At 42.4% G+C, this 13,793-nt stretch overlaps 1 protein-coding gene across 7 annotated transcripts in view; it reads left to right on the forward strand.

Annotated features, from left to right (window-relative positions):
- Nucleotides 1–1,241: 1,241 nt before the first annotated feature.
- Nucleotides 1,242–13,793, forward strand: part of LOC148660034 (E3 ubiquitin-protein ligase TRIM21-like) — a 50,523-nt gene continuing 37,971 nt past the window's right edge. For all 7 annotated transcript variants that reach the window (XM_088637622.1, XM_088637623.1, XM_088637624.1 and 4 more), the window contains exons 1-4: nucleotides 1,242–1,509; nucleotides 1,653–1,803; nucleotides 2,427–2,542; nucleotides 3,143–3,475. In XM_088637622.1, coding sequence (XP_088493748.1) covers nucleotides 2,434–2,542; nucleotides 3,143–3,475 — 442 coding nt within the window. In that variant the 5' untranslated portion in view covers nucleotides 1,242–1,509; nucleotides 1,653–1,803; nucleotides 2,427–2,433. The remainder of the gene's footprint in view (nucleotides 1,510–1,652; nucleotides 1,804–2,426; nucleotides 2,543–3,142; nucleotides 3,476–13,793) is intronic.

Below are 13,793 nucleotides of genomic sequence, written 5' to 3' on the forward strand. Positions count from 1 at the left end.
CACGTGATGTTTTAGTTATTTGGTGCTGAAATAATGCATAATCAGTCAACCGTAATCGCATCAGGCAGAGTGCACTAAAGTTAGCGTAGGCTACTTTTTTCTCATTATGCTTTATTAAAAATAGCACTACCCGCAAATATAATTACATTTTTTTCTTTCAGGGTTTACTCCAGATCCATTGGTGTTCTCTAAAGAAACAAGCAAAAACAGTACGACAACTTATCTTTGTTGACTTTAGTATAAATTGTAAGTTTACAATTCAAGGTTACATTAACAAGGTTGCATTTCAGAATGAATTCAAATAATAGTAATTATTCACACAAGAACTGAGAGACTCTTCGATCTGCATGATGTGAATCACAAACTACAGCAGGGAGAGGCATCATGGCTGCTGTTCTGGTACATAAGGTCTTCTCATTGTCTTAAAATGATTCCAGGAATCTCTTCAGGCTTTTGCATTTCATGCAGGGATATTTTGTAGCATTTTTCTGATTGCGCAGTGGGTGGAGGTGTATTTTTTTTTAGTTTGTAATATGACGGTAACGTTGCACAATTTTAGTCTCAGCAGCAGGTGGATGTTACAGTGACGTGGCAGACGTGGAATGACCCACAGCGACAGTGATCTATTGGCCGAATTCAACTTTGCAGTTTGAAATCTAGGCGCTTCCTTAGTATTCGGGCACATGAGCTACAGTAACTCATCTACTGTATCTGTGCATCTACAGTATATAATAGAAAATACACATTTCAGACACTTCAGTGAGAGCCGAATCTCACTGAGATAAACTACTGTTTTTTGATTTTGTTATTAAATGTATATATATATAATTTGATGATAAGAAAAAAAACCTAAGGTTGCAAGCGAGAGGAATCCACTTCAGTCTCAAGATCTGCCAGTGTTTTATCTTTCAGGGTGTATGTTTCTGTTCTTGAAATGGTAATGCGCAATTTGTTCTAAAAACAAAGGCAGAAATATTGGTGTGTATCGTGGGAAGCACAATTGGGTCGATAAGTGTTTGATTAAGATCAGAAAAACGGAAATCTACAACTGTAGGACAGAAACACTAGAAAAACCGTTTTCTGCAAGCGGAAGTGATGTAAAAAGGTATCTAGGGTGAAATATTACTATTTTTCTACGACCTGCGATAGACTAAAATTTAAAGTATGTTTGTGGCTCTTATTCCTTACCTACTGCATCTCTGTTCTCACTGAGCGATAAGAGGAGGTCACCTGTGGTTTCATAACGTACTGTACCTGCTTGTTACAGTTTCACTTTTGGTTGTAAGATTATCTCTCTGCTTCGAAAAAAAAATACATTAAATAATTTAAACAGGCACGAGTTTAATTATGGTAAGATTGACTGTAATATTTTCTTTTTGATGCCATTAGATGTTAATTATCGCTTACACTGCAACGTCTGGAGATGAAATTAAACTAGGGCGTAAACAAAGGAGCAAAGACTATCGTGGAAAACTACACACGTGACAAGCTCATTTTGCGGACATAAAGGTATGAAAATAATAATAGGCTTCCTTTAAAAACGACAGTGTTGTAAAGTGCTTAGATTGTAATGAAGATTTGCATATGTACTGTATATGTACAGTGGATATCATTCACAAGAAATGAAAGCTTGAGTTTTGTATTGACTTCAGAAAATACGGACTGATAATTCTGCAGTTTGACTTTATGAATGGTGTCATGTGACGGACACCAGTCGTGATCTACTGGCTGATTTCTCCTTTGCAGTTTAAAATCTTGGCGCCTCCTCAGGTTTCGGATACTTGAATTCATCAACACCTTCCTGTAAGTATCAAGTCCTTACCGTGACGCAAATTTGAGTCTTAAAACTCTAAAAACACTTTTGCTGATGCTTAGTTTAATTTAACTATTTCACTGTTTAACTTGGTTAGGAATTAATTGAGCCAAGGACAATAGGATTAGGATACGGATATGTATTTCTACAATTGCAATGTACTACTTTGAATAATAATAGATTGGTGATTTAAAATTGTTTTATCATTATTATTGATTATTACTGGGCTGTGATAGAGCTGTTGCTACAAAGAACAGTGGTACTAGTGACGTGGACAGTGGATTTGTATTTTACTGGAATAAATACGGAGAGGACAATAGGACAAGACAGACAAGGTGAAGCTGCAACAAATAATAAGTCATGACATTAAAGAAAACAAAATAGAGACATTCAAAAAAGAATTTTAATTTCAATCAGTGTGATTAGCTGTTTAGCCATGAAATAGTCAAGCACAAAGATCAAGGGTGACACTATGTTGCTTGTCTGAATATGCTGAACATGGACTACTGAGACGTGTTGCTTGGGTCAATCAATGCTTCTGTCCGATTGCGCAAAGTAACTTAAAGAGCTCGAGGAGAGTGAAGGAAAAGTCTGACAATTTGCTCTTTGACAGGAACGTTATGGATGTACCCACCAGGATAACTCTAGCGGAAACAGTGCCAGTCCTAATTGGGTTAGTCAGCTGGATATGGAAGGACATTATAATACCTTCTGAGCCTCCATTGCCAGGTATGAGATACTGATCAGCACTGATCTGTTCTTATAGCCCACCGGTCTGTTTCCACACCAACCACATCTAGAGTAATGCACGATGTGATGTCATTTGGCATGATTGCTATATTTCTTTCTTGCTGTGTAAAAATAATGATTTACTTAAACATAGAATAACACTTTGTTTGGACCACTTTTGTTTTGATCAGTAATTGCTCTGAAAGCCATTTTCTTAATATAAAGATACAGTAGCAGCTACATTTTCAAGGTAATTGAAATGTAATATAAAGAATAACCTTGACTCATAGTCACTCACATAAGTGTTCTCTAATACTGAACACTCAAAAACAAGCCTCTTATTAAAGCTGACATGTGACTTCCAAACCGTTATTCCCACCCTTACAAAATTTAATTTAGTATGGCTTTTTTCAGTGGCTATGGAAAACAACCGAAACCAAAGTTGTTTTTTTATCATTTTTAAAAGTTTAGGCACAGGTAGTATTCTAATAAAACCTTTAAATCTCTCGTTCAAGCTATGCTATCTTTTCACATTTTTGTGAAACCCAAATTTTCCTTGCCATATTCAAAACCAAATTATTCTCATTTGTTCCTCCATAGATCTCCTGGTTCCATCAAAGCCTTTGTCTGTCAGTGTGGGCAGTGACATCATCCTGCCCTGTCACCTCACACCTGAGACGAGCGCCGTGTCTCTGGAGGTGAGATGGTGCAAAGGGAGCTCTGGTGAGCTGGTCCATCAGTACACAGACAGGAGGGAGACAGAAGGCCCAGGCTACCAGGGCAGAGTGCAGCTGTTCCATCAGGAGCTGGAGAGAGGCAACGTGTCTCTGCTGCTCAAAGATGTCAGAACCTCAGACCAAAACATCTACACTTGTCACATCAGTTCTGTGCAGGGGGATGAACTGGATTCCCAGCTGGAGATGCTGGTTACAGGTAACACCGTTGGAAGAGATTTATATACTATAATGACATTTTTATTAATTTTATGTATTGAAAAAAATATCTCAAGGAGCTTAGCATTGTGTGGGACTTGAAACCAGGCTTTTTCTGGCGATAGACCAAATGCTTCCACACGCCATATTAAGCATTCAAGGCTCCACGGCCGAAACGTTGTGTTCTCTTTCTTCTTTTTTTCAGCATGGAATAAACCTATTACTTGTTCCTTTGCAGCCTACGCATGCTGACGCAGCTACCCACCTGAACTACTTAAGGTATGTGTTAAGGTGTGTTAATATATGCATGACACAATGTGCTGGTGTACATTCTGAATGGCTGGATCTGTTTTTAGAATGCAAACATAATTTAACATTTCAAAATCTTAGGTTGGGGTATAGATACAGATCTGTAACTGCTGTGCTGTAGAATACAGCTTCCTGACACAGTGGCTCGAGGTGCTGTATTGAGACAGAGATAGTAAGTTTTTCTCTCTTTCATGAACGCAGTGGGTAGACGAACTGGGCGGGTGGGAGCTGGAATAAAACCGAAGAAGAGATCTGCATTCCCATGCGTCCCTGTAAAGAAAGGCCCAGAGCTGGGGCAAAGACTAGCTTGTGCCGAATATTATTTAGGATGATGATTATGAGTGAAATGTAATGCCTTTTCATTTACAGTCCATTATGGATCTTGGAAATTCCTGGAAAAGGGTTTTCCTGGGAATTGGTGGTGGTGGTGGGGGGGGGGGGCGAGTTCAGATTGGAGAGGTGCTGCAATATTCTGTTACAACCTACTGATGATGGTTCTGGCCATTAGAAAAAGTGGGCATTAGCTGATGACTTTGGCAGAGAAAGGCAGGAGGGTGGAGGGGTATACATTTGAGGGAGATGCAGGATGATGAGATTAGCAACAGGGTGAAGGTGCAGAGGGGGTGTGGTGGGTGTGTGAGAGGGAACTGGACATGAGAATACTCCATAAATACCGAACAGGATGCACGGATTTGTAAAGTGTCCATTCACGTGTGTTTGAGAAGAAAGATTTCACCTCTTTGGGTGTTCTGTTATACAGCTGCAATCTAACCACTTGCTAGGGTCTCAGTTTGCAAATAGAGTTCAGTTTGAAGTGATGTGTGAGTGATCAAAATGTAAAAGGCTAAGATCACTTTAAAAAAAAAAAGCTTCAAACTTGAAGGGTATTGGAAGGAAATGCTGGCACTGACTCCAGATCCATCTTGCTTAAGTCAGTTCCACGTTTTCCAGAAATAACTGATCTCTTCTTGCAAATTCACTTTAACTCTATTTTGTTTTAGTTCAGGTGGGTAGCTGCGTCAGCATGCGTAGGCTGCAAAGGAACAAGTAATAGGTTTATTCCATGCTGAAAAAAAGAAGAAAGAGAACACAACGTTTCGGCCGTGGAGCCTTCTTCAGGTGTGAGAGAGACAGGGCAGTAGGCAAAGGTAAAGTAGCGGGAGAACAAAGGTTGAGAGGGAGGAGGAGTGAGAGGCGGGAGCAGGGGACAGAAAGAGAGGCCAATCAAGAGGTGTGAAGTCAGAATGGGTGCAGAGAGGTGTGAAATGAAACTTCCAATGAATGGAGAAAATTTAAAAGAACAGTAATCTGTCGTTAAGGGAAGGGAGAATGTGTGATCCTAGCTGCAGAATAATTTTAGTTTCGGTGGTCTTTCTGATGTATGAGTTCGGAAAACCGTCTTTGAGAACACAGACGGAGAGATTAGAGTGGTCGTGGCCGTCAGAGGTGAAATGAGAAACAATGGGCTTGGAGAGATCTTTAATCTTCACAGCCCTGACGTGTTCTCTGAAGCGGTCTCCGAGTCTCCTTCCTGTTTCCCCAATGTAGATGGCTGGGCATTTACTGCAAGAGATACAGTAAATAAGGTTGCTGGAGGTACAAGATGCTGTCTGGGTGATCCGGAATTGTCCTGAGGGGCCTTGAATGAGTGTGGTGGTGGCTGTGTACTTGCAGGTGATACAGCGAGCTCTGTTGCAAGGGAAAGTGCCTGGTGTGGATGGTTGTTGAGGGCGGTCAAGGGAGCTGTGAACAAGGAGGTTACGCAGATTAGGTGGTCGGCGATATGAGATGATAGGGCGATCAGAAAAGAGGGCCCCAATGGAGGGATCATCCTGTAGGATGGAAAAATTCTGGTTAATGGTCCTGGGGATAGGAAGTGTGTTAGGGTGGTAAGGAAGCACCAAGGGAATGCGGTTGTTACGGCGGGAGTTCCTGATCGGGTTGATGGTCCGGGGGGTGTTTTTGGCTCGGGCAAGGGCCCTGTCAATCACACTGCTGGGATATCCTCTGTTGATAAAAAATGAGTACATTTCGAGGGCTTGGTTCTCGAAGTCGATGTCGTCGCTGCATAGTCGTCGTAACCTAAGGAACTGTGAAAAAGGAAGAGAGTTTTTAGTGTGGTTGGGGTGAAATGAGCTGTACAGGAGGTAGCTGTGTGAATCCGTGGGTTTGTAATAAACTGAAGTGGACAGTCGGGGGTAGTTGATAGACAAGTGGATGTCTAGAAACGGAAGAGTGGTGGAAGATATGTGAACTGTATATTTGAGGGACGGGTGGAAGTTGGTGAAATGGTGCAGGAAGAACTCGAGCTGATCGTTGGAGCATGTGGCGGCACCGACGCAGTCATCAATATATCGTTTGTAGAGGTCAGGGACATAGCCAGTGTAGGAGGCGAAGAAGCGTTCTTCTACCCAGCCGACAAAAATGTTGGCATAGCTGGGTCCCATTCTGGTGCCCATGGCAACTCCACTGACCTGTTGGTAAAAAAGATTATTGAAAGAGAATGCGTTCAGTGTGAGGACCAATTCTGCAAGGCGTACCAGGGTGTGGGTGGGTGGATCAAGCACTGTGCGTTTGTCCAGCGTGTGCTTGAGTGCTGTAAGGCCGTCATTATGGGGAATGACGGTGTACAGAGATGTGATGTCCATGGTAAAAATGTGGCATTCGGTACCCTGAAATTGGAAATCATTGAAAAGTTGGAGCGCGTGGTTGGTGTCTTTGATGTATGAGGGAAGATCTTCAACCAGCGGTCTCATGAGGCTGTCGAGAAAGGCTGAGATGTAAGTAGTTGGACAGTTACATGCTGATACGATGGGGCGTCCAGGGGTGTCCGGTTTGTGGATTTTGGGGAGGAGGTAAAATTGAGATACCTGTGGATGTTCCATGATGAGCCGGTTCGCCTCCTGGGGGAGCTCGTTACTGCTGATAAGAAGGGAAATGGTGGATACCACTTCCTTTTGGTAGTCAGTGGTAGGGTCCTGTTGGAGAGGGAGGTAGGCAGAAGTGTCAGTTAGTTGTCTAGAGGCTTCAAAGATATATAGATCCTTACGCCACACCACAACAGCACCTCCTTTGTCCGCTGGTTTGATGACGATATCATCCCTGTTGCGGAGAGACTGGAGCGCCTGATTTTCTCCTTGGGTGAGGTTAGACCTATGTTTACTGGGTATAGAGAGTGCCTTGGGAGCTTGATTAGTGCATTGGTTAATGAAATAATCAACTGGTGGAAAACGGCCAGAGGAGGGAGTCCAACAGCTCTGTTTGGGATTGATGTTGTTAATGACATCAATAACCGGGTTGTTATCAGCTGCCTGTGAAGAGGAATTGTCGGCAAAATGTGCTCTGAGACGGATCCTGCGGTAAAAGCGGTTAAGGTCGACATTGGTCTGGGGGATGTCCAGCTTCCTGGGAACTGGTACGACCAATGTCGACCTTAACCGTTTTAACCGCAGGATCCGTCTCAGAGCACATTTTGCCGACAATTCCTCTTCACAGGCAGCTGATAACAACCCGGTTATTGATGTCATTAACAACATTAATCCCAAACAGAGCTGTTGGACTCCCTCCTCTGGCCGTTTTCCACCAGTTGATTATTTCATCAACCAATGCACTAATCAAGCTCCCAAGGCACTCTCTATACCCAGTAAACATAGGTCTAACCTCACCCAAGGAGAAAATCAGGCGCTCCAGTCTCTCCGCAACAGGGATGATATCGTCATCAAACCAGCGGACAAAGGAGGTGCTGTTGTGGTGTGGCGTAAAGATCTATATATCTTTGAAGCCTCTAGACAACTAACTGACACTTCTGCCTACCTCCCTCTCCAACAGGACCCTACCACTGACCACCAAAAGGAAGTGGTATCCACCATTTCCCTTCTTATCAGCAGCAACGAGCTCCCCCAGGAGGCGAACCGGCTCTTCATGGAACACCCACAGGTATCTCAATTTTACCTCCTCCCCAAAATCCACAAACCGGACACCCCTGGACGCCCCATCGTATCAGCATGTAACTGTCCAACTACTTACATCTCGGCCTTTCTCGACAGCCTCATGAGACCGCTGGTTGAAGATCTTCCCTCATACATCAAAGACACCAACCACGCGCTCCAACTTTTCAATGATTTCCAATTTCAGGGTACCGAATGCCACATTTTTACCATGGACATCACATCTCTGTACACCGTCATTCCCCATAATGACGGCCTTACAGCCCTCAAGCACACGCTGGACAAACGCACAGTGCTTGATCCACCCACCCACACCCTGGTACGCCTTGCAGAATTGGTCCTCACACTGAACGCATTCTCTTTCAATAATCTTTTTTACCAACAGGTCAGTGGAGTTGCCATGGGCACCAGAATGGGACCCAGCTATGCCAACATTTTTGTCGGCTGGGTAGAAGAACGCTTCTTCACTTCCTACACTGGCTATGTCCCTGACCTCTACAAACGATATATTGATGACTGCGTCGGTGCCGCCACATGCTCCAACGATCAGCTTGCATTCTTCCTGCACCATTTCACCAACTTCCACCCGTCCCTCAAATATACGGTTAACATATCTTCCACCACTCTTCCGTTTCTAGACATCCACTTGTCTATCAACTACCCCCGACTGTCCACTTCAGTTTATTACAAACCCACGGATTCACACAGCTACCTCCTGTACAGCTCATTTCACCCCACCACACTAAAAACTCTCTTCCTTTTTCACAGTTCCTTAGGTTACGACGATTATGCAGCGACGACATCGACTTCGAAAACCAAGCCCTCGAAATGTACTCATTTTTCATCAACAGAGGATACCCCAGCAGTGTGATTGACATGGCCCTTGCCCGAGCCAAAAACACCCCCCGGACCATCAACCCGATCAGGAACTCCCGCCGTAACAACCGCATTCCTTTAGTGCTTCCTTACCACCCTAACACACTTCCTATCCCCAGGACCATTAACCAGAACTTTTCCATCCTACAGGATGATCCCTCCATTGGGGCCCTCTTTTCTGATCGCCCTATCATCTCATATCGCCGACCACCTAATCTGCGTAACCTCCTTGTTCACAGCTCCCTTGACCGCCCTCAGCAACCATCCACACCAGGCACTTTCCCTTGCAAAAGAGCTCGCTGTATCACCTGCAAGTACACAGCCACCACCACACTCATTCAAGGCCCCTCAGGACAATTCCGGATCACCCAGACAGCATCTTGTACCTCCAGCAACCTTATTTACTGTATCTCTTGCAGTAAATGCCCAGCCATCTACATTGGGGAAACAGGAAGGAGACTCGGAGACCGCTTCAGAGAACACGTCAGGGCTGTGAAGATTAAAGATCTCTCCAAGCCCATTGTTTCTCATTTCACCTCTGACGGCCACGACCACTCTAATCTCTCCGTCTGTGTTCTCAAAGACGGTTTTCCGAACTCATACATCAGAAAGACCACCGAAACTAAAATTATTCTGCAGCTAGGATCACACATTCTCCCTTCCCTTAACGACAGATTACTGTTCTTTTAAATTTTCTCCATTCATTGGAAGTTTCATTTCACACCTCTCTGCACCCATTCTGACTTCACACCTCTTGATTGGCCTCTCTTTCTGTCCCCTGCTCCCGCCTCTCACTCCTCCTCCCTCTCAACCTTTGTTCTCCCGCTACTTTACCTTTGCCTACTGCCCTGTCTCTCTCACACCTGAAGAAGGCTCCACGGCCGAAACGTTGTGTTCTCTTTCTTCTTTTTTTCAGCATGGAATAAACCTATTACTTGTTCTATTTTGTTTTGTTTGCTTTATGGTAGTTCAACAGTTAATACTCTTTTGAAGGGCTCTTGTTGTTTTTTTCTTTCACAAACATTTGGTCCAAGGACTGGAGATTCATTTGCAAAAGGTAAAAGATAGGCTTGCCGTAGAATTCCTCCCAGGGTCACAGAAATACTCCTTTTGAAAACAAAATGTGATGTTTGTGGTATAAAGCAGAATCCGTACTTTCCAATGGTATAGTGCTGCATCTGTCTGAAGTCCCAGACTGAGCCACTGAGAGTTTTGGGGATGGGCTGGGGTGTATGGCAGACAGGAAAAAGGAAGGTTCTAATATAAGGGTCTTTTAGTTTGAGGAAAATTGAATACAATAACCTGCTGAAAACCAAACAGGCTTCAATGCAGGAGGGTGTTCGAGTCTGTTAGAAGAGACGAGGCAGATGGGGAGGATAGTGGAAGTACAGAGCGTTGTCTTTTCCTTTATTATTATTTTTTAAACATGACTGAGTTAGAAAAACCAAGAGTTTGAAGGATTGTTTTCCTTTCTGGTTGTGTGTATGATTTATTTTTCCTGTAGAAGAAATAAAAAAACAATATTTTGCAAAGATGGTGACAAAAGGAACAAAGCTGAAAAATGTTATTTAAAATTAAAAAGTACAGGTGTGGCTTTTCCATGAATTAAATGAAACTAAACTGAAAGAAATGCCATTTTTGTCATTTGCTCAAATAAATATAAATATTATATTATATATATTAAAATATATTTGCTAACCTATCCTGCTGTGGTCTGTTCATTTCAGAAGCGTTTTAAATGAGTCTTTGCGGTGCGTGTAATCTACAGTATATTGTTCTATATAAGTGAGATATTTATATATTAAGAGTCTATGGTTTTATGTATTTAAACATACAGTATCTGAACCTCACCTAGTCTTCAAGTGCTAGCAATAGATAAATCTCACCTCATGTGACAAATAACTCTCACAGATCTTATTTTGTCGTTATTTATTAAACAACAAAAATCGGCCAACATTCAGAAGCCTTCTAAAACTAAGTGCAACTGTACTGATTCCAAATCAGGTGTCGTCCTTCGGATGAGACGTAAAACCGAGGTTCTGACTTTCTGTGGTCATTAAAAATCCCAGGGCATTTCTCCAAAAGAGTAGGGGTGTTACCCTGGTGTCCTGGCCAAATTTCCCATTGGCCCTTACCAATCATGGCCTCCTAATAATCCCCATCAATGAATTGGCTTCATTACACTGCTCTCCTCCCCACTGAGAGCTGGTGTGTGGTGAGAGTACTGGTGCACTATGGCTGCCGTCGCATCATCCAAGTGGATGCTGCATATTGTTAGTGGTGGAGGAGAGTCCCCATTACCTGTAAAGCGCTTTGAGTGGAGTGTCCAGAAAAGCACTATATAAGGGTAAGCAATTCTTCTTCTTTTTATTATTATTATTAAGAATGTAATTAGGATCAGGTGATGTTAAACAAGCGCACATGATTAGTTGATGATTTGAACGAACTTCCACCTGTATATATAATATTAGAAAATTTATCAGGTTTGTGGTAAAACGTCATGCCTACAGTAGGTCAAAAGATATCTGTGATGGTCTCAGAGAAAGAATCATTGCTGCTCATCAGCCTGGGATGGGTTATAAAGTCATTTCCAAATAAGAAGTCTATCACTCCACAGTAAGAAAGATAATTTACAAATGGAGAAAGTTCAAGATAGATGCCAGTCTACCCAGCAGTGGGCGTCCTAGTAAATTCACCCTAAGATCAGACCATATGATGCTCCTAGAGATTCCAAACAACCTCAGAGATGCATCCAGGGATCTACAGGCCTCTGTCAATATGCTAAACGTTAAAGTTCATGATTCTACTGTTAGGAAAAGACTGAACAAGAATGGGTTGCATGGAAGGATAGCCGGGAGAAAACACCCTTCACTCCAGACAGAAAATTGCTCCGCAGCCTAGGTCTGCAAAACAGCAACTTAAAGAACCACAAATTCTATGCCCAGAGAACTTCAGATGGAGTTCGCGGAAATTTTCAGTGGACACCCCAGGTAGGGTAAGGATCAGCATTTACACACTACTTACAGAATTTTTATTTTCAGGGATGGATTTTTGGCCCAAATTAAGTTGAAGAAAAGTGGTTTCGTGATCCTAGTTGAAATTTTTTTTTTTGGAAACTCTCGGGTCCCTGGATGTCGCCGTGCACTGCGCCGTTGTATTCCAAAACTGAGTCGGTCGGATCACACGAGTACCCAAGCAAGATTGAAACTCATTCAAATGCAAGTGCTTCTATCCGTAGTCTTGATTGTTTCCCACTCATTCCTTTTGGTTTGGGGAACATGTCAAAATCCTATGCCCAGAGAACTTCAGATAGAGTTTGCAGAAATGCTCAGTGGACACCCCAGGTAGGGTAAGGATCAGCATTTACACTAGGCTTCACAGGCTTACACTAGGCTGGGCAAACGTTTTAAATTTTAAAAATAAAAATAAAAAATGAGATATAATGATGTGTTCCTGCTTAACTTAGACATTGCACATTGCACGACTTTAAAACCTATAAAAACAGGTTTCGAGAGTTAAAAACCACTTTTATGCGCGAAAAACGGGTGATTCTTCTTCCTCGTGATCAGCTCAGAATCTTTGTGTACGCTGTAAAGGTTTTACTTCTTAATTAAACGTTTAAAATACACTAATTTCATAAAGACAACACACGTTTCGAAGAGAAAAAATCCCATTCATTTTTCATTCCTATCACAAATCTCCTAAACTTCAACTGTGCTGTAACTGCAGGAAGCTTCTTGTCCTCATCTAAATTCCTCAGTTACACATCTATTTCTTCCTCGCTGTTCCAAAGTGCCCCATACTTTCCTATCTCTACCGCTAGTACTTCCTTTGTCCTTATATCTTGTTTCTTTTTCTATCTTTTTTTCCATCTTCTCTCTACTTGTCTGCAACCTGGCGTCTCTTATCCTAGCCATCCTCTCACAAAACACAGCCCTCTGCTCTTTAACTGATTCTCTAGCTTGAGATAAAACTATTCAGAAAAATTTCAGAATCTAGTTTTTCAAGCCACTGCCAAGACCTGTTCTCTTTGAACATAATCATACCCTCGACAGCTAATGCTGTTGCTCTGGCCTTAACTTTAAGTAAATTATCAAAGATTCCAAAATCCCTCTCACAGCTAACATTCGTCTTGGGTGCTGATTCAAGCTTTTCAAACATCTCCTCTGAAACCTCATCATACCTGCCATATTCTAAATGATCTGCTACCATCCTACAACACACCTTTACAAAACTAGCAAGGATTGGTTCCACAGCCTGTCAGTCATGTCCTCAAATTCAGGGCTCCTCTGTTCTGTTAGCTTCTGCAGAACAGGCCCAGAATGTACCTCACCTCTGACTAAGTTACTGCTATCAGCCTGCCATTCTTTCAGCTTGCACACTAGCTCCCTGTATCTTGCATTCATTTCCAAAACATGCTCTTTTTTCCCCAGAGCTTTCCACAAAGGCTCTGTCACTAATTTACAAATAATTCCCAGTGCTCTGCATCCTGCAATAAACTGACCTACACTCAAATCCTCAAACACTGCTTATTAATTCTATTAATTTATTTTCATTACGTATATCATGCATGAATTCCAGCAATTCAGCATGCAAAAAATAAACTCCAGCTGCATTGTGGAACATTGCATTAATTCGGTTTGCATTAAAGGGAACCAGAGGGACATGATCAGATTTCCCCTGACTCAACAAAAAAGCTCTAAACTGCACAGATTTGCCACTTTTCTCACACCCTCTTTCATGGATGGCTTTGCACACTGATCTAATCAAGCTAACTACCACTCTCTCCTACTGTTCTATGCATCCAATCTAAACTAACACTGGCCACCTTTTCACCACCAAAAATCATTCTTTCCCAGACAGAAAGTGTAACATTTGCCTGATGTGCCAAGCCATCAATTAAATGCAACCCACAGAACAACTCATTGATAACTCCGATCCTAGCCTTGTCTGTTTCACTGAGGTCATCAAATCCATCTACAATTTTAGGCAAGATATCAGTTCTGTACTGCGCCAGAATTTCATTAAAAAAATTTCTGTACTTGCCCTGTCACCAATTAGATTTGTAATTTTGCAGAAAATTTCCTTCTCAGAACGTGTTGCATCCGAATCCTTGCTTCCACTGCTAACAACATCTTGCACCATCTCTCTTACTGTGTCAAATATGCACTGAGCTGAACCCGATGC

This window comes from Lepisosteus platostomus, chromosome 6 (genome assembly GCF_059453375.1).
Source record: "Lepisosteus platostomus isolate fLepPlt1 chromosome 6, fLepPlt1.hap1, whole genome shotgun sequence".
Lineage (NCBI taxonomy): Eukaryota > Metazoa > Chordata > Actinopteri > Semionotiformes > Lepisosteidae > Lepisosteus > Lepisosteus platostomus.